Source organism: Tupaia chinensis, unplaced genomic scaffold, assembly GCF_000334495.1.
Source record: "Tupaia chinensis unplaced genomic scaffold, TupChi_1.0 Scaffold000226_1, whole genome shotgun sequence".
Lineage (NCBI taxonomy): Eukaryota > Metazoa > Chordata > Mammalia > Scandentia > Tupaiidae > Tupaia > Tupaia belangeri.
The window spans coordinates 273,442-293,446 of NW_006159701.1; the positions used below are offsets into that span (position 1 = coordinate 273,442).

The window sequence follows — 20,005 nt, forward strand, 5'->3', positions numbered from 1 at the left end:
AGGCTGACCGCACTTGGAGTCCCTGCTAGCTTACTCTCACTTTCTCTGAGTGTACTTGCAAATTAAAAAATAATAATAGTGGGCCAGCAGGTGGTGTGGTGGTTAAGGGTGCTGGACTTTCACAGGGCTGACTGCGGTTCGAGTCCTAGACCTGGCAACTTGCTTTCTCCCTTTCTCTCTCTCTCATGAGTGCACTTGCAAATTAAAAATAATAATAATAAAAAATAAAATTGAGATCCTGTGCTTGGCCACAGGCCCACCGGACCATCCCTCCAGGGATCCCATGGGTGTCTCCCACTGTCCCCTGCTAGGCACAAACTGGACTGGCCCTCTGTCTTTGGTTGATCCCATGTGGTCCCCACCACCCCGCCATGCCTCCTTCCTTCCACCCTGCCAGGTGTCTGCAAGCCCCCTTCCAGTTTTGGCTCGGTGAGTGGGCTCTCCCAAATCAGCTGCTCTGAACCGACCCACACCTTCAGATCTGCTGAAGGTCTGCAGGAACCTCCTTAGGCCGGGTCAGGTGTCTGGCATTCGGAAACCTCCTCAGATGATTTGGAGTGGAGGTTACATCCTCAGATCCGTCTGTGCTGAGATGCCCGTGGTTGGGTTGTGTGTGGAGCCAGACCCCTCTTGAAGACCCCCCAGGTCCACACAGCTTTCACTGCCTTGGAGGGTGCCTTCCAGCACCACCAGTACCCGGGCCCCTGAAGCAGAAGCTGCCAAGGAGATCCAGCTCCCAGAGGTGTAGATAAAAACCTGGCTTCAGAATGGGCAAACGGAACACAAACGACAAGTGCAGGACTCTCGGCTGAATGTCCCCTTCTCTGGGCCTGATCACACGCCCCTGGCTTCCTGCCCACCATCTGCAGCCACAGTGCCCTTGGGCACCTCTGCCTGAGCCCCAGGCTCTGATGCTGCCTCCTGGCTCCTTCTGGGGTATCTGCCAAGTGGAACAAGCCTCCTTGGTCACTGCATAGTCTTTGTTCCACAGACAGCCTCCGACACGTCGTCAGGAACTGGCCCAAGATTTGAAACACAGTGGGCCCTGTGGGATCTGGCTTCCTTAACCACTACTCTAAACGGAGGGGCCAGCACCACACTGGTCTTTGTTTTACAAAATAAGATAGAAATGAGTAATTATAAGATCTCAGCTAAAAGAGTGGACTTCATTCTACTGATTTTAGATGACACACCATCACCCTAGCACCCCAATCCCCACTCAGAATATATAACACTGTTATATTTTCCAGAAAATGTTATCTTGGGACCAGCAGGTGCCGAAGCGATTAAGGTGCTGGACCCCCACATGGCTGACTGTGGTTCAAGGCCTGAACATGACAGCTTGAAACTCATGCCAGGTACATGTGCATACATGCACAATATCCCAGGGGGACAATGGAAGAGAAAAGATTGCTGTGGGGCCATGTCCCCAGAGGGTGATTTCTCACTTTCCCTGTCTGTCTCTGTTCGGTGAGTGTAACACGCCTTATGGCAAAAACCTTTTAAAAAAGAAAATAACATGTTATACATAAACCTTTGGTATTTTCTCTTGGAAACAGCAGATACCAGCTTCCTTCACCTGATTTATAAGGGACTAACGGGGTACTGCAATCTGACAGTTCCCCGGTCAAAACACTATTTCCATTTATTTTAGAAAAATAACACTTTTCTCTAGATTAAAGTAAAAAAAAAAAAAAACCTTAAAATAATGATCTCAATGGGCCACCAGGTGGTGTGTAGGTTAAGGTGACTGGATTCCATATGGCCAACTCCGAGTTTCGAGTCACAGACCCAGCGGCTTGAAAATCACGCTAGGTGTGTGTGTGTGCATGTCCAACATGTTGAGGGGAGAACAGGGGAGGAGGCATTGCAGCATGGCCATCCCCCTAGGGGTACTTTCTCACTTTCCCTCTCGCTCACTCTCTCTCTCTCTCTGTCGAGCACACGTACCCTATAACAAAAACTAAAATAAATAAAATACTGATACTCACTTCAGCATCTATAGCGTGAATAACTTTATTGAATCACATCATTTTATATTGAATAGTGTTGGGAATAAATTATGTTTGTACATATTGCAGTAGAGGAAACAGGACGTTTTACTAGCAACTTTCAGTTTGTTCCTATCAAATGGTGTTTTATCTCTAAAATAGCATAAATTCTAACTTCATTAAAGAACATCAACTTTTCTTTTAATTGTGAATGCTTGTCCTAAACTGTTTATAACTATTTTCAGTACTGCTCAATAGGACAGAACCTGGGTTATAATATATTAAATGACTTCTGTTTTGACTTTGTTTCTTTTCAGGCCAGTTCAGATTGGAAGCCTACATTGATTAACATATCATTAAAGCAACTGCATTGTTTTCAAGTGCACCCTCTTTGGCATATTTGAAGCTAATCCCAATCCCCCAGATATCTCTGTATTTAGGACTATAAGAAAAAAAGAAAAGAAAAAAAAAAAAAACAGGACCAGCAGGTGGTGTGGTGGTTCATGTGCTGGAGTCCCACATGATCACCCACGGTTCAAGTCCCAGACCCGGTGGCTTGCTTTCTAACTCCGTCCCGGCCCCTGTTTCTCTCTGGTGAGTGCTCCGTGTCCTCTAGCAAATAAAAAAATAATAATAATTGGGGCCAGCAGATTGCACAGTAGCTACATTGCTGAACTCCCATGTGGTCAACTGTGTTTCCAATCCCGGACTCAGCAGCTTGAAACTCACGCTGGATACGTGTGCGTGTGTGCCCCAAATCCCAAAAGGCAGATGGAGGAGAAGGGATTGCACCGTGGCCATTCCCCCTGGGGGGGGCGATTTCTTGCTTTCTGTCTTTGTCTCTCCAGTGAGTGCACACAGCCAATAGTAAAAATCTCTGAAAGATGATAATAATGATGATAAATAAAAAAATAATTCAAAAAAACACTTCCTGATTCTATTTAAAGATAGTTTAAGGGGAGAGAAAAAAGTGTCTACTTTCAGGAAAAATAAAATAACTTCATTTAAACAACTTATTCTCCTGATTATGGTACAGCTAATATAATAATGTTCCACTGGGAGCAGGTACAACAGAACGGACTCGACAGAAATGCTAATACAGCCCTCCTCTGTGGAAAAATGACAAAATGCTTCTGTGCTCCTAAACTGCCAAGGTTTTCTTTTTATTTGTTTGTTTTTAAGTTTTTGCCAAAGGGCTCATCCACTCACCAGAGAGAGATGGTGAAAGGGAAAGTGAGAAACCACTGACACCCCCTCCCCTGCCCCAGGGCAGATGGCCATGTTGTAATTCCGTCTCCTCCATTCTCTTCTTGGGATTTTGGCCACGCATGCAAACACGCTCGGCATGATTTTCAAACTGCCAGGTCTGGGACTCAAACCATGTGGAAGTCCAGTGCCTTAACCACTGTACCACCTGCTGGTCCTTAAACTGCCAACTTTTAAACTCGGAGACTCCCCTTAATACCTCTGCACCAAAAATACACTCAAATTCTCATCTGGATACAAAGACTAACGCCATCTATCATACATAATGTATCAATAATAGGTTACTTCCGGGACCAGCAGTTAGCGTAATGGCTATGTTGCTGGACCTGCCATGTAGTCGACCGTGGTTGGTCAACTGTGTTTCCAATCCCGGACTCAGCAGCTTGAAACTCACGCTGGATACGTGTGCGTGTGTGCCCCAAATCCCAAAAGGCAGATGGAGGAGAAGGGATTGCAACGTGGCCATTCCCCCTGGGGGGGGCGATTTCTTGCTTTCTGTCTTTGTCTCTCCAGTGAGTGCACACAGCCAATAGTAAAAATCTCTGAAAGATGATAATAATGATGATAAATAAAAAAATAATTCAAAAAAACACTTCCTGATTCTATTTAAAGATAGTTTAAGGGGAGAGAAAAAAGTGTCTACTTTCAGGAAAAATAAAATAACTTCATTTAAACAACTTATTCTCCTGATTATGGTACAGCTAATATAATAATGTTCCACTGGGAGCAGGTACAACAGAACGGACTCGACAGAAATGCTAATACAGCCCTCCTCTGTGGAAAAATGACAAAATGCTTCTGTGCTCCTAAACTGCCAAGGTTTTCTTTTTATTTGTTTGTTTTTAAGTTTTTGCCAAAGGGCTCATCCACTCACCAGAGAGAGATGGTGAAAGGGAAAGTGAGAAACCACTGACACCCCCTCCCCTGCCCCAGGGCAGATGGCCATGTTGTAATTCCGTCTCCTCCATTCTCTTCTTGGGATTTTGGCCACGCATGCAAACACGCTCGGCATGATTTTCAAACTGCCAGGTCTGGGACTCAAACCATGTGGAAGTCCAGTGCCTTAACCACTGTACCACCTGCTGGTCCTTAAACTGCCAACTTTTAAACTCGGAGACTCCCCTTAATACCTCTGCACCAAAAATACACTCAAATTCTCATCTGGATACAAAGACTAACGCCATCTATCATACATAATGTATCAATAATAGGTTACTTCCGGGACCAGCAGTTAGCGTAATGGCTATGTTGCTGGACCTGCCATGTAGTCGACCGTGGTTCGCGTCCAGGACCCGGTGGCTTAAAACTCACGCCGGGCATGTGTGTGTGCATGTCCAAGATCCTGAGAGGAGAATGGAGGAGAAGGGATTGTGGCGTGGCCATCCCCCCTGGGGGGTGATTTCTCACTTTCTGTCTCTCTGTCTCTCTCTGTCTGGTGAGCGCATGCGCCCTATAGCGAAAACCTCTCCAAAAAAAAAAAAAGTTACTTTCAAGTACAAAATATTAAGTAACACAAATCCCTGTCTGATTTTTTCAAGTCTTTCTCTCTTGTCCTTTAAAAAACAAATAAATGTTTCAAAAACAAAGGTGATAGAGTTCTCTAAGTATAACTTACTTGTTCACAGATGGACTCCATATATGACTAATGCTCAATCTTTTTAATTATTAGGGGGACACTAGAATACAGTATGTTAAGGCGCATTTAATTATAATACCTTCGTAACATATTTGAAAGGCAAATGGCAAGGCAAAACCTTCCCCCCATCAGTCTTCCCCCCTGGAAAACAAGTCTGTGTCAAGTCCACACAGTGTTAGAAGTAGACACATCATTCTGAATCTCTCCATGACCAATTAAGCATGATCAGAATTTCAAGCTGAAAGGGGCCAGCTGATGGCATAGTGGTAAAATTGCTGGACTCTCACATGACTGAACTATAGTTCAAGTCCCAGAGCTGGTGACTTGAAATTCACGTTGGGTACATGTGTTGCATGCCCAAGATCCCAGGAAAAGCATGCCTAAGATCCCAGGAGAAGAATGGAGAAGGGATTTTTGTATGGCCATCCCCCACCGGCGGCGGGGGGTGTGTGTGAATGTGATTTCTCACTTTCCATCTCACTGTCTCTCTCTCTGGAGAGCATATGCGCCCTAAGGCAAAAGCCTCTTTAAAAGAAAGAATTTAAGATTATGGAAAATAATTGAGACGTCCAACTTCAAGTGGAAAAACTAACAAGTTGTGGCTGTCAACATCATATCGGGCCTTTTCTGGAAGTCAAAGGTAATAGAGACATTCGGAGAGTAAGCGGTGTGGTTCTTGGTGAATACTCTGACCCACGAGGTAAGCCAGTTTGTGAGCATAATGGCAGGGAGCTGGCACTCGAATGATACCCTTTAGTAGAAAGAAAAAAAAGAAACATTTTTTTTTTAACTTCATGACTACTTTTCCTACATTTAAATTTTCATAAATGTCAATTCAAAGGTTCAACATTGTTCAATGGGTTAAAAAGGTTTAATTTGGGGGGCTGACAGGTGGTATGGTGGTTGAGGCGCTGGACTCCTCTCACATGGTTGACAGCAGTTCTAGTCTCGAACCTGGCACCTTGCTTTCTCACTGCCCCTCTCTCTGTTTCTCTTTGGTCAATAAGTAATCATAATAATAAATAAATGAAATTAAAAATTATTTTAAAATTTGTAAAGGTCCAATTTGAATAATAATTTTTTTTTTTTTACAGATAAGAAGGGATCTCAATAACAAGAAATACTTACCGACAAATTAAAATACATGTAGCACAGCCTATAGGTTATACACTGGACTGAATCCGGGTCCAAGCGAAGGGTATCATAGATGACATTATAATGAGTGGGCGTCACGGTCCCCTCTCTCACAATCTGACTCACAATAAAAAAATCATACCTGCAAACATAGAACACATGGACAATAGCATATTTTAGAAGGATGCTGTAAATCCAGTCTCTTAAGTAAAAACGTTTGCTAGTAAATTCTTTTTTATTAGGTTTTTGCCATAGGGTGTGTTGCGCTGGCCAGAGAAAGAGACAGAGACAGACCGAGGAAAAGTGAGAAATCACCCCCTAAGGGGATGACCGTACTGCAATCCCTTCTCCTCCTGGGATTCTGACCATGTACACACATGCACCTAGGGTGATTTTCTTTTTTCTTTCTTTCTTTCTTTCTTTATTTATTCATTTATTTTAATTTGACCAGAGAGAGGCAGAGAAAGAGAGAGAGAAAGGAAGTGAGAAAGCAAGCCACCAGATTCAGGACTTGAACCGTGGTTGGCCATGTGGGAGTGTCCAGCACCTTAACCACCACGCCACCTGCTGGTCCCCCTGGGGTGATTTTCAAACCACTGGGTCCTGGGACTTAAGGTGTGGAAGTCCAACACCTTAGCCATCATGCCACTGGTCTGGCCTCTCAAATCCTGTTAGTAATATTGCTGAATCTAAGTACTCCGAATCTCACACTTCTCACTGAATATTTCTCCCTTTCTCCCTTCAACTCAGTATCTCCTACGGTGATTTATATTTGATATATAGAAATTCTTTTTTTTTTTTTTTTATTAAGAGAGATTTTTTTGCTATAGGCTATGTGTGTTTGCCAGACAGACAGAGAGATAGAAAGTGAGAAATCACCATCCGGGGAAATGGCCACACTGCAATTCCTTCTCCTTCATTCTCCTCTTGGGATTTTGGACACGCGCCCTGCATGAGTTTTAAGCCGCTGGGTCTGGGACTCGAACTGGTTTACTACGTGGGAGTTCAGCAAGGTAACCATTACGCCATCTGCTGGTCCTGATATATAGCGATTCTTAAAAACAGTTTTCTTAACCTTTCTTTTATTCCTTTTGTGTCTTTATGACTCTCCACTGCATTATAGGAATTTTTAAAATTTATTCTTCCAGTTAACGGTTTTCTTTTGTGCTTAATCTGCTCTTCAGGCCTCCACTGGTTCTTCATTTTATCTATATTTTATATTGTTAGATATTCAAATATGAACGGACCTTTTTTAATTCAATATTTCTTAGTTATGTTTCTTATGGTCTCGATTCCATTTTTACATCTTGTCTCATTTAAGCATCCTTTTATTTAGAACATCTACAACCATTTCTCTATCTTGTTTTAATTGCCAGAGGTTTGTGTGCATGCCAGAAAGAGACAGACAGACCGAGGGAGACAGTATCCCCCAATGGAGAATGGTAATGTCACACCTCCTTCTCCATCTCTTCATCCTGCCGGGATTCTGCGCATGCACACACATACGCCTAGCGTATTTTTCAAGGCTCCAGGGCTGGGACTCAAACTAAAGTTGGCCACGTGGGATCTTGCTTCCCTAATCACTAGGCTAGGGGGTCAGCTGTCTCATCATTGAAGTTTGGGTGTCTAATATGGTGATTGTTTCACAGCTGGTTCTCACTTACAGTGAATTGCTTCCTAATAACAATACTTTAAAAAATCCTAAATCACTGTTCTGATTACTACATTGTGTCCATGGATAAAGGGCTGATTATATAAAACTAAACTTTGTATTTTATATCCTATTCAATATTCATATTGCTTTGGAAATGTATCATTTGTCTAGGTTCTTCTAGAACAATTGTCATATAAAATGTTTCACATAAGAGAAATTAGTTTCTACTCTACTTTTAAAATATTATTCATGTGTTTCATGTTTCTGTCTTTAAAAACAGCAAAATATTTAAAAAACAGAAACTCCCATTAACTGGCAGGTGGTACGGTGGTTAAGGGTACTGGACTCCCACACAGCCAACCATAGTTTCAGTCCTGGACATGGTTGCTTGCTTTCTCACTTTCCCTCTCTTTCTCTCTTTGGTCAAATTAAAAACAAAACAAAACAAATACAACTAAACTAAGAAAACTAATAAATAAAGTTAAATGAATAATTAAAAAAAAAAACAGAAATTCCCCTCAGTTATTACAGCAATAAACACTTCAATAGGGTATAATTCAATACAATTTTATTTGTGCTGACTCCAAACTGTCAATATAAACCAATATAAACATAACTACTATCTTTTATGCTCATAATTAAAGGAGTTTTAGGGTAATGCTAAAATGAACAATTATATTTTTGTTTGTAAAAAATTTTTTGTAGAAACTTAAACAACTAGAAGACCAGCCACAATTTCTAAACCCTAGTAAGAATTCCTGGCCAACAGCAAAACAGCCAACCAACCAAACAAACAAAAAAACACAGATGGAATTAGTTGTAAAGAAGCAGAAGTTTTTTATTTTTTATTTTTTGAGAGTTTTTTTTGCTATAGGGCACGTGCGCTCGCCAGACAGACAGAGAGAGAGAGACAGAAAGCGAGAAATCACCCCCCAGGGGGGATAGCCAAGCTGCAATCCCCTCTCCTCCATTCTCCTCTTGGGATCTTGGGCATGCACGCACACGCGCCCGGCGTGAGTTTTAAGCCACCAGGTCCGGGACGCGAACCGCAGTTGACTACATAGGAGTCTAGCAACACAGCCATTACACTAACTGCTGGTCCCAAGAAGCAGAAATGTTTTAAGGCAAAGTTATCAGTGATTTTACTAAATAAGGCTGGCTTACCATTCTTTCCTGGTCAACTCCATATCAACGATGGTTCCTGGCTCTGGATTTTGAAGATTTCCTTCACTCTCAATGAAAAATCTGGTGTTTATTCGTTTCTTCACCACAATGAATGTTAGATTTAACCTTTAAAAATTAAGGTAAGTGTCATTATGTTTATTCAGTCTTAGAAGAATCCAAGATATTAAAAACACCACACACAGGGCCTATTAGAAATAATCAGCAGACAACAGCCTTCACAGTCTAATCTTATGGTTTTCTCTTTCCCCTTGATCCTGATTAAAGTAGTGAATATGAAGTATCTATTCATAGTTCCCACATAGAAAGGGGAGGGTCTCTTCCTATCAACCTCAGGATCATTTCTGCTCTCTTTCCTGGCCAACAGGCCTTCTCTCAACAGATGAGGCTGGAGGAGCCAGATGAAAGGATACCCTAATCCCAAGACTTCCAAAACTCAAGGATAAGCATGAATCATTGGTATACTATGTTCATGGATTTCTATGAGGATCTGAGGTTAACACATCCTCTCACAGGAAGACTTGAAAGACAATGGAAAAAAGAGATTCATCAGGGATCCCTTGGGGGAAACAATTTGCTACTACCATGTTCTAATTCTTGTACTCTGACTTGGATACAGAACACAAAGCCAAAGAGGATCTGTTTTTCTTCATCCACCCACTGAGGCCCACAGTTCATAATACATTCCTTTGTTCTCATTATATATCATATTGTTCCCCACCCCCCCCCGGAACATCAATTCTTTTTTAAAAAGACTAAAATATAGCATTTATGAAATCTATATCTTATCACTCATATACCTACTTAACATCTGGTGTTTGTAGACAACTCAAAATCTGTGGTATTTCTTTGTCCAGCAGTGCTTGAAGCTGACCATCTCCTACTCCATCCCGATACACAATAAGAGCGTTTGGCAAACACTGATTGTTTCTATACCATGCATCCAGGGCACCTGAAAGAAATCCAGGGACATATGTAAGTAAATCGTGGTTGGAATAAACTGGCTGCTAGCACTTTAATGACTTCTAGGTTTGTTTTACAATATTACAGTTTTAGAGCAGTTTCTCTACTTCCTCAGTTTGGTCTAGAGTTTCTCAACAATAGTACTATTGACTTTGTTTTTGTTTTTGTTCTGCTACAGGGCATGCATGCTTGCCAGAGACAGAAAGAGAGAGAGAGAGAATGAGAAATCACCCCCCACAGGGGATGGCCACACTGCAGTTCCCTCTCTTCCAATCTCCCCTCAAGATTTTGGGCATGTGTGGCATATACATGGCATGTTTATCAAGCCAGCAGCCCTGAACTCGAACTGTGAAGTCAGCCACATGGGATCTGGCTGCCCCAACCACCACATCACTGGCTGGCCCCAGTACTATTGACATTTTTAACCATTTTTATCTTTGGCATGTGGTGGTGGAGTTGTCCTATGTGTGGTAGGATGTTGGCAGCATCTGTCCTTTACCCCCTAGACTAAATGTCAGTAGTACCTCCACCCAAGTTGTGTCAACAGAATGTTTCTGGTCTTTACCAGATGACCCCCAGGGGCAATCACTCCACTGACGGAGAACTACTGGTGTAATGTGCGCACCCCAAACTCTACAAGACACTGACCTTCCACGCAACTTATCAGCCCGTACACAAGCTCTTGTCCCGGTTCCTGGAAGATACATTTAGAGTACCACCTGCTCACAGAAAAATAAAGCATCAGTTTGGAAAACATGATTTTAAAACTTTCATCATTTGGATTCTGAATTAATCTTTGTCCCTCCTCCCCCCCAAAAAAGTACTGTCAATAGCTGAGGATCGAATAAGGAATTGGTTCTCTCATGTCCCTACAGAGAGATCAAAGTATTGGTCTCTTCTGACATCTTAGGCATTTTATAAATTTTTGAATGCACACAGGTAAGATTAAAAAAGGAAGCATTGGTTAATGTTGCTACAATTTTTTTCATGCTTTTATTCTCCATGACTACTGCAGTTTCACCTACTGGGAATGAAAACCCAGTGTTCCTGGAAGTTCCTGCTTGTCAGTCCGTGTCTGTTGTTGTTTAAGTTTTTGCCTAAGGACATGTGTGTCCTGGGTGAGAGACAGACACAGTGAGAGGGAAAGTGAAAAATCACTCCAGAAGAGGATTGGCCATGATGCAACCCGTTCTCTTCCATTCTCCTCCCTGGATCTTTTGCACGCACACACATACACACACACACACACACACACACACACAAACACACACACACACACACACACACCTGGTATGATTTTTAAGTTACTAGATCCAGGACTCAAACCACAGTTGACCATGTTGGAGTCCAGCACTTTAACCATTACACTACCTGCTGACCCTAATCAGTCGATGTTTTAAGCAATGGCTCATCTGTAATAATCTCCAGGGAAGCAGTTTGCTTGGAAACAGTGACAGCTGTTTTGATACTTTCTCAACATAGCAAGTAAAATTACAGTTGTTCCTGGTACCTGCCATGATTGGTTCCAAGACCCCTGAAATCCACGAATGTTCAAGCCCCCTCCATAAAATGGTACAGCATCTACTTGTAATCTATGCATGCCACCCCATATACTTTAAATCATTTCTAGATGACTAGTTGCTAACACAATGGAATGCTATGTAGGTGGCTGTTATACTGTATTGCTTTTAATTCATGTTATATTTTGTGGTTTTTTTTTCCCCTAAATATTTTTGGATGTGCTTGGTAGAATCAGCAGATATAGAAGCCATAGAGATGGAGGGTGAACGGTATACATATATTCTCTTGCATTTATGTTTGCTTCAGGTTAACCCTACTCCATCAGTGGAGTGACCGCCCCTGGGAGACATCTGGTAAAGACCGGAAACATTTTCTGTAGATGACATATTTATTTGTTGGCCTCTTCATGAGAATTTAAACTTCATGGGATACAATCAGGCATTTTGACTCTACGTGTCCACTGCTGCATCCTCAGTATTTGAACAAGGTAAGAAATAGACATATTTGCTGAAGGAACAAAAAAACACAATGCCCCCCCCCCCTTATTGCTGCAGTGTTATTTTCTAATTGCAGAGAAAAAGCAGAGCAAAATAATGTTATTGTATGGAAAATGGAGTATGACTGGAAAAAACATGATGTCACCTGTAGAAATGAAGACAGATCTTCTGGGGTCAGCCATTTGGCCTGGTGGGTATGGCGGCTGGATCCCACATGGCTGAGGGTGCAGTTTGAGCTCTGCACCTGGTGGCTTGGAAAATACGCAGGGCATGTGTGTGTGCATGCCCCAAATCCCAAGAAGAGAAAGGAGGAGAAGGGATTGTGACATAATTATCCCCCATGGGGGATGATTTCTCACTTCCCCCCACCCCCATTTCTCTCCAGTGAGCACTTGTACCCTATAGCAAAAACAAAACAAGAAAGACAGATCTCCATTTGCAAATACTCTGAAATCATACCTCATGAGCCACAAACACCATTAAACATTGCGGTGATTTGTGATCACACATCATGTAACGCACAGGGGCTACACCCTTAAGAGTATACAGACACGTGTGAAGGTACAGCATAAGGGCAGAACACGCATTGGCTCCCAGAGAAATGGAGAGGCATAGGATACAGAGCCTGTCTCCTTCTGCAGGCACGTTACATATAAATGTGAGAGGAAGACAAGTCCTATACCTATATGTGCCTGGACGCGAGTTATGTTTCCACATCTCTTCACCAACCTTCATCTCTTTTTGTTTCTTTGTAGAGGTTTTTGCTATAGGAAGCGTGCACTCATCAGAAAGACAGAGACAGAAAGTAAGAAATCACCTCATCAGAAAGACAGAGACAGAAAGTAAGAACCCCCCCCCCCCCAGGGGGGATGGCCATGCCGCAATCCCTTCTCCTCCATTCTCCTCTTGGGATCCTGGGCACGCACGCACATGCTCCCAGCATAAGTTTAAGCCACTGGGTTTGGAACTTGAACCGCGGTCGATTATATGGGAGTCCAGCGACATAGCCATCATGCCAAGTGCTGGTCCCAACTAACCTTCATCTTAAGCACTTTCCTATATATTAATAATCCTCATAAAAAGACTTCCCAATCAGAGCCTATGAGAATCCCATGTGTCCTAAGCCCTGGAACCTGTGACTAGGGCAAGATGTCACCCCTGTGACCATGTTACGTTGGATGGCTCAGTTAACTTGATGTAAGGAGATTTTCCAGATGGTTGTATGTCATCATGTGAGCCTCTTTAAAAGCAGAGCATTTTGTGCCATTAGCAGAAGAGTATACCAGAGCGTGTCAAAGCAGAATAAGACTCAACTTGCCCTGGCTGGTTAGGAGATGGAGGGGGCCACGTGAAAAAGGAGCATAGGGACCAGCAGCTGGTGTGATGGTTACATCACTGGACTCCCACGTTGTCGACCGCAGTTCAAGTCCTGGATCCAGCAGCTTAAACTCACGCTGGGTAGACATGTGTATGTGTGCATGTGTGCCCAAAGATCCCAAGAGGAGAACGGAGAAGAGATTATGGTGTGGTCATGCCCCCTGGGAGATGATTTCTGGCTTTCTGTCTCTCTGTCCCTGTCTCACTGGTGAGTGCACGCAACTTATAGCAAAAAATCTCTCCTTAAAAAGAAAAAAAAAAAAAAAACAAGAAAAGGAGCAGAAAGACTGGCCCAGTGCTGACAGCCATAAAGAAGATGGGGACCCCTGTCCTACACCACAAGGAAATAAATTCTGCCACAACTCCAGGAGCTTGGAAGAGGACCACCAAGCCTCTAGATGAGAACGTGGTTGGGCTCATTCTTAATTTCTGCCTGTTAGCCACGCAGGGCCAGAGTCTGACTCCAAGAACTGTGCAGAAACAGACAGGTTCTGTAAGCTGACATATCTGTGGCATGTTAGGTCGCAGGAGGAAATGACACAGAGCAATCATTCCTGGGAAGTGTTTTAGAAGCCTAACTTTGTCAGAAAAGCAGAACACGTGGCTAAGAACTACTTGGCCACTAAACTCCCAACCCTTTGAATAGACAACCATACTAGTTAGGTCCCCCTCTCCTATCTGGCCCATAGACACCAGGTCTGCCCACGCTCACTCACCGTGTTAATTCTTTATTGGAGCTGGCCACGAATCCTGCAATTGACCTCTGCCGCCTGACCACATCATGGAAACAGTCGATACCAATGAACATCACGTTCATTTCCTTCATTATTTGAGGAAAAGGTTGGGGATTGAGTTAGAGTCCGAGCGAGATGTAACCGCTACATTAAAAAACATAGTTGGCAGGCACGGGCCAGCAGGTGGCGTGGTGGTTAAGGCATTGGACTCCCACAAGACTGACAGTGGTTCCTGACGGTGTTTCAGGTTCAGGACCTGGCGGCTTGCTTTCTCGCTTTCCTTCTCTTTCTCTGTCTCTCTCTGGTGAGCATGCATACCTTGTAGCAAAAGTGGAAAATAGTAATGATGACAATAAATAATTAAAAAAAAAAAAAAAACAGCTGGCAGGCAAGCCAGGTGGCGTGGTGGTGGTGAAGGCAGCTGGATCCCACATGGCTGGCTGTGCAGTTTGAGCCCTGGGCCTGGTGGCTTGAAAAACACACCAGGAGTGGGGGCCAGCAGTTAGCGTAATGGCTATGTCACTGGACTCCCACATAGTCGACCACGGTTCGTGTCTCGGACCCGGGTGGTTTAAAACACGCCGGGCGCATGTGCGTGCGTGCCCAAGATCCCAAGAGGCGAATGGAGGAGAAGGGATTGCGGCGTGGCCATCCCCCCGGGGGGTGATTTCTCGCTTTCTATCTCTCTGTCTCTGACTCTCTCTGTCTGGCGAGTGCACGCGTCCTACAGCGAAAACCTCTCCAAAAAAAGAAAAAAAAACCACACCAGGAGACAGTGCATGCATGCCCCAAATCCTGAGAGGAGAATGGAGCAAAAGGGATTGCAGCATGGTCATGTACCCTGGGGGTGGGTAGGTGGGGGTTCTTTCTTGCTTTCTCTCTCTCTCTCTCCCAATCTCTTGTCTCTGGTGAGGACATATGCCTGATAGCAAACTAATTAAAAAAAAAAAAGTTGGAGGGAATTTTAAGTTTCAGTAAACACAAATGAGAAAGCAATGAAATCCAACATACCCCTTCATCCACCTTCCAGAGAGCTCCTCCCATCTTGCAGTTTATCTGCAGAGCAATCTTTTCAGTAATGATATCTTTGGTTTTCTGGTTACTCGTTTTTAAGGTCCGTGCTACCACGCACTGGCTGGGAATCGGGCAGGTAGTACACAGGTATTCTTTTATCATATCATAAATCTGTTTGTTGTTACTGGGCAGGATACAAACCACCTTGAAAACAAGCAAACGTGAGCTTCTCCAGGACAGTACGCCGCAAGGAAGCGAGAAATAAACACGATCTCAATTTAGGTGAGCACTGACCAACTGGAATTTACTAGGTCAACGTTTGAGTCTAAGAAGGCGAAGAGTCTAGAATCACATTACATGAAATAATTGTAAGGATGAGTGCATAGAAGAAACAGACTGCAAGACAGGCAATTTAACAATATGTGCTGATTGCTTAAGCTGGTAAAATCTTTTGTCCCAGTTACTCAATTTCCTGGTATTTGTCCTGAAGTGAGGATGGGTTAAAAACTTAGATGGAGGCCATCAGGCAGCATGGTGGTGAAGGCTCTGGATCCCACAGGGCTAACTGCATAGTTTGAGTCCCAGACCTGGTGGCTTGAAAAACACACTGGGCCTGTGTGCTCAAAATCCTGAGAGGAGAATGGAGGAGAAGGGATTGTGGACTGCCCATACCCCTACAGGGCGATTTCTCACTTTCCCTCTGTCTCTCCAGCCACAGTGCATGTGTCCTGTAACAAACTGGAAAAAAAAAAAAGGACCAGCAGGTGGCGTGGTGGTTAAGGTATTGGACTCTCATATGGTTGACCACGGTTTCAGTCCCAGACCTGGCAGCTTGCCTTTTCACTTTCTCTCACATCAAATTAAAAAGAAAATCTTTAAAACAAAACCACCCCCAGAATACAAATAAACAAAAATCCCACAAAACCTCGATAGAAGGAGATCAGAATCATGATAATCATAACTTCCCAGATGATCATTATGTGTAGGGTGCTTCCAAGCAGAGTGGTCCCTGGTATCCACAGGGGATTGGTTCCAGGACCCCCTGCCCCCAGATACCAAAATCCACGGATGCTCAAGTCCCTTATATGAAATGATATAGTATCTGCATATAACCTACATACGTCCTCCTGTATACGTTAAATTATCTTGGACAGCTTATACCTAATACGATGTAAACGTTAGGTAAGTTGTATACTCTCTCTATATGTACGCGCGCGCACACACACACACACACACACATATATATATATACATATTTAAATTTGCTATAGGATGTGTGTGCTTGCTGGAGAGAAAAAGTGAAACAATAGCCCCTCAGCCCCAGAAGGAGGGTGACCATGCCACAATCCTTTCTCTTCACTTTCTATAAGCTTCATGTTAAAAATAACATATTGGGGCTAGCAGGTGGCATAGTGGTTAAGGTCCTGAACTCCTACAGGGCTGATTGCAGTTTGAGTCCCAGACTCGGCAGTTTGAAACTCACACCGGACACATGTATGCCTAAAATCCCAAGGGGAGGATGGAGGAGAAAGGACTGCAATGTGGCCACTGCCCCTGGGGGGTGATTTCTCACTTTCTGTCTCTCCAGTGGGCACACATGCCCTATAGCAAAATATCTCTAACCCTCCCCCAAACAAAACAAAACAAAACAAAACAAAACATAGTACCCAATCAAGTAGCAGGAAGTGTCATGAAACTTAAATACAACAGGATTTCAAAGCTAAGACATTTCATCTCAGAATTAGCATGGCTTCTACAAGGTTTTTTTTTTTTTTTTTTTTTTTTTTTGGCAGAGGTTTTTGCTATAGGGCACGTGCGCTCACCAGACAGACAGAGAGAGACAGAGACAGAAAGCGAGAAATCAGCCCCCAGGGGGGATGGCCACGCCACAACCCCTTCTCCTCCATTCTCCTCTCAGGATCTTGGGCACGCACGCACACGCACCCGGCGTGAGTTTAAGCTGCCGGATCCGGGACTCGAACCGCGGTTGACTATGTGGGAACTCGGCGACATAGCCATTACACCAACAGCTGGTCCCTACAAGGTATTTCTTCAGTGGAGCTTACAAAGCTTCCTTAGAAACAATTAAAGGAAAAAGTCTAGACTTTACATAAAAACCAATAGGAAAACCATGCTGGCTTATTGATTAAGAAACACCCTACTGGGGCCAGCAGGTGGCATGGTGGTTGATGTGGCTAAACTCTCACAGGGCTGACCACAGTTCGAGCCCCAGACCCAGTGGCTTCAAGATCATACCAGCACGTGTGTGTGCATGCCCAAAATCCCAAGAGGAGAAGGGATTGTAGTGTGGCCATATTCCCCAGGATGTGATTACTCACTTTCCCGCTCACTGTCTTTCTTGGTCTTCTGTGAGTACATGTGCCCTATGGCAAAAGAAAAGAAAAGAAAAGAAATACCGTACCACCACCCAAAAAGATTATCCTGGGGGAAAAAGGAAGAAGGCAAGAAGAACTAAGGGGGAAAATCCCAAGGAAGAGAGGAAAAGGTATTTGCTGAAAAGGATTTAGACACAATACCATGACAATTTGGTCTATGATGCCAGATGGAATAAAGAAAAGATACCAAGAAAAATACCAAGCAAGGGGAAGACCACATGCCGGAGGAGAAAGCTCCTAAACTTATCAGGTTACAACTAGAGATAAAAACGATAATGACTACTATAATCCACATCACATTTGTGTGGTCTTTTTTTTTTTCAATTTAGGTTTTTAATTTTTTTTTTTCTTTTTTTGGAGAGGATTTTGCTATAGGGCGCATGTGCTCGCCAGAAAGAGAGAGAGAGAGAAAGAGAGGGAGAGAGAGGGAGAGAAAGCGAGAAATCACCCCCCAGGGGGGATGGCCACACTGTAGTCCCTTCTCCTCCATTCTCCTCTCGGGATCTTGGGCACGCATGCACATGCACCTGGCATAAGTTTAAGCCACCCAGTCCGGGACTTGAACTGTGATCAACTACATGGGAGTCCAGCGACATAGCCATTACGCCATCTGCTGGTCCCAAGGTTTTTAATTTATTTTTAATTCCAAGTTTTCCAGCCTAAGAAAATTAGCACAAGATGCTCTGAGAGTTTGTATTCAGCTGCATTATAGAAATAAACGTACATTCATCGGCTAGTGTGGACCAATGGCAACCTTCCAAATTCCAGATTCTAAAATACAAATACGTGCCATTTGAGGACAATGACTGGAAACTGCACACACACCACTTACCATCTGTGTGTTTGATGTATCCTGTTCCTCTAATGTGTGCACATATTTCATATTCCTTGCCTCAACCCTAGGAAAAAAAATATCACCTATATTCAACAGGTAACGAGAGCAAAACAAACATTTCAGACAACAGATACAATATAAAACAAGACAGGATAAAATGCTAAGGTATGCCACTTGAAAGTTTTTGGGGTTCTGTTTTTTGTTTGTTTGTTTGTTTGTTTGTTTGTTTTTTGAGAGTATTTTGCTATAGGGAACATGTGCTTGCTAGAGACAGAGAAACAGAAAGTGAGAAATCACCCCCAAGCAGGGCTGGCCATTCCGCCATCCCTTCTCCTTATCCTCTCAGGATTTGGAGCATGCACGTACACACACCCTGCTTGAGTTTCAAGTCACTGGGTCTGGGACTTGAACTAGTCAGCCACATGGGATTCTAGCACCTTAATCACTATGCCACCTGCTAGTCCCAGGTGAACGTTTTTTTAAATGAATTATTTAATTTATTATTATTTTAATTTGCTATAGGACACATGTGCTCACCAGAGAAACACAGAGAGAGAGGGAAAGTGAGAAAGCAAGCTACCAGGCCCAGCTCTTGAACCACGCTCAGCTACGTGAGAGTCCAGTGTCTTAACCACCGTGCCACCTGCTGGCTCAAAAATAGACTTCTCATTTCTTGTTCTGCTTGTTTGGTGCCTGGAAGTTACAACTCTGTCCTGACAACAAAGTAAAAAGCCAAACAGACTGAAAAATCAACAATTCCTCTAGGATCCCTAAGGGGTGAGGACATGAGACAAACTGCAGTCCCCAAGGATGGAGAGACAAACAGGCAAAGCCAAGTTATAACTTCAGTAGAACGGAGACTGCTTAGGGAAAAACCTCCCAGGGAAACAATGCTGGCCTACACAAGCTTAGACTGTCATTGAGAAATTCCTGGAGGCTCAACGTAGACAACTGTGAGCATTAAAAATGGCCAGTGTGGGACCAGCTGGTAGCACAGTGTTTAAGGTGCTGGATTCCATATGGCTGACCTTGGTTCGAGTCATGGGCCTGGTGGCTTGAAAATCATGCTGGACCCTTGTGCGTGCCCAAAATCCCAGGAGGATTAACATGTAAGGGCACGGGAGTGGGGTAGTTAAAAAACAAACTTTAGACCAATTAAATTTAGCAGAATTTATCTGAGCAAAGGAACAATATGCAAATCGAGCAGTCCTCAGAACCAGAAGAGGTGTAGGGAGCTCCACTTTGTAATGTGGGAAACAGAAACTGAGCCGTGGAAACAGACTGGTTGGTTATGGCCCTGTCTGCCTCATTTGAACACGGTCTAATCAGGCGGTCCACGACTGACTGAAGCTTGAATGCTGTGATCAGCTGAGACTTACCCCTTTCCTACAAAAATAGATTCTTAAATTTTTAGTTTGTTAACGTAACGTTAGTTGCAGTGTGTTACACGAGGGTTGGGTGCAAGGACCTCTGGAGGCAAAATTTAGTTTCACTTAATAATCTCCCCCCTTGGACCAGCAGGTGACATAACGGCTATGTTGCTGGACTCGCAGGTAGTCCACCACGGTTGGAGTCCCGGACCCGGTAGCTTAAACTCACGCTGGGCATGTGTGCATGCGTGCCCAAGATCTCGATGGCCATGCCCCCCCGGGGAGTGATTTCTCGCTTTCTGTCCTTCTTTCTCTCTATCTTTCTGGCGAGCACAAGCGCCCTACAGCAAAAAACCTCTCTAAAATAAATAAATAAATAAATAAATAAATAAATAAATAAATAAATAAATAAATAAATAAATAAATAAATAAAAT

The 20,005-nt window shown here is 43.5% G+C and overlaps 1 protein-coding gene across 1 annotated transcript in view; it reads right to left on the reverse strand.

The window, feature by feature from the left end:
• Nucleotides 1-5,405: 5,405 nt before the first annotated feature.
• PIWIL3 (piwi like RNA-mediated gene silencing 3) overlaps nt 5,406-20,005 on the reverse strand; it is a 34,653-nt gene continuing 20,053 nt past the window's right edge. The window contains exons 11-18 of the mRNA XM_027771574.1: nt 18,198-18,264; nt 14,967-15,173; nt 13,938-14,041; nt 10,475-10,545; nt 9,668-9,815; nt 8,846-8,971; nt 6,022-6,169; nt 5,406-5,644 (exon numbers count right to left, since the gene is read on the reverse strand). Of these exons, the coding sequence (XP_027627375.1) occupies nt 5,528-5,644; nt 6,022-6,169; nt 8,846-8,971; nt 9,668-9,815; nt 10,475-10,545; nt 13,938-14,041; nt 14,967-15,173; nt 18,198-18,264 (988 nt within the window). The 3' untranslated portion in view covers nt 5,406-5,527. The remainder of the gene's footprint in view (nt 5,645-6,021; nt 6,170-8,845; nt 8,972-9,667; nt 9,816-10,474; nt 10,546-13,937; nt 14,042-14,966; nt 15,174-18,197; nt 18,265-20,005) is intronic.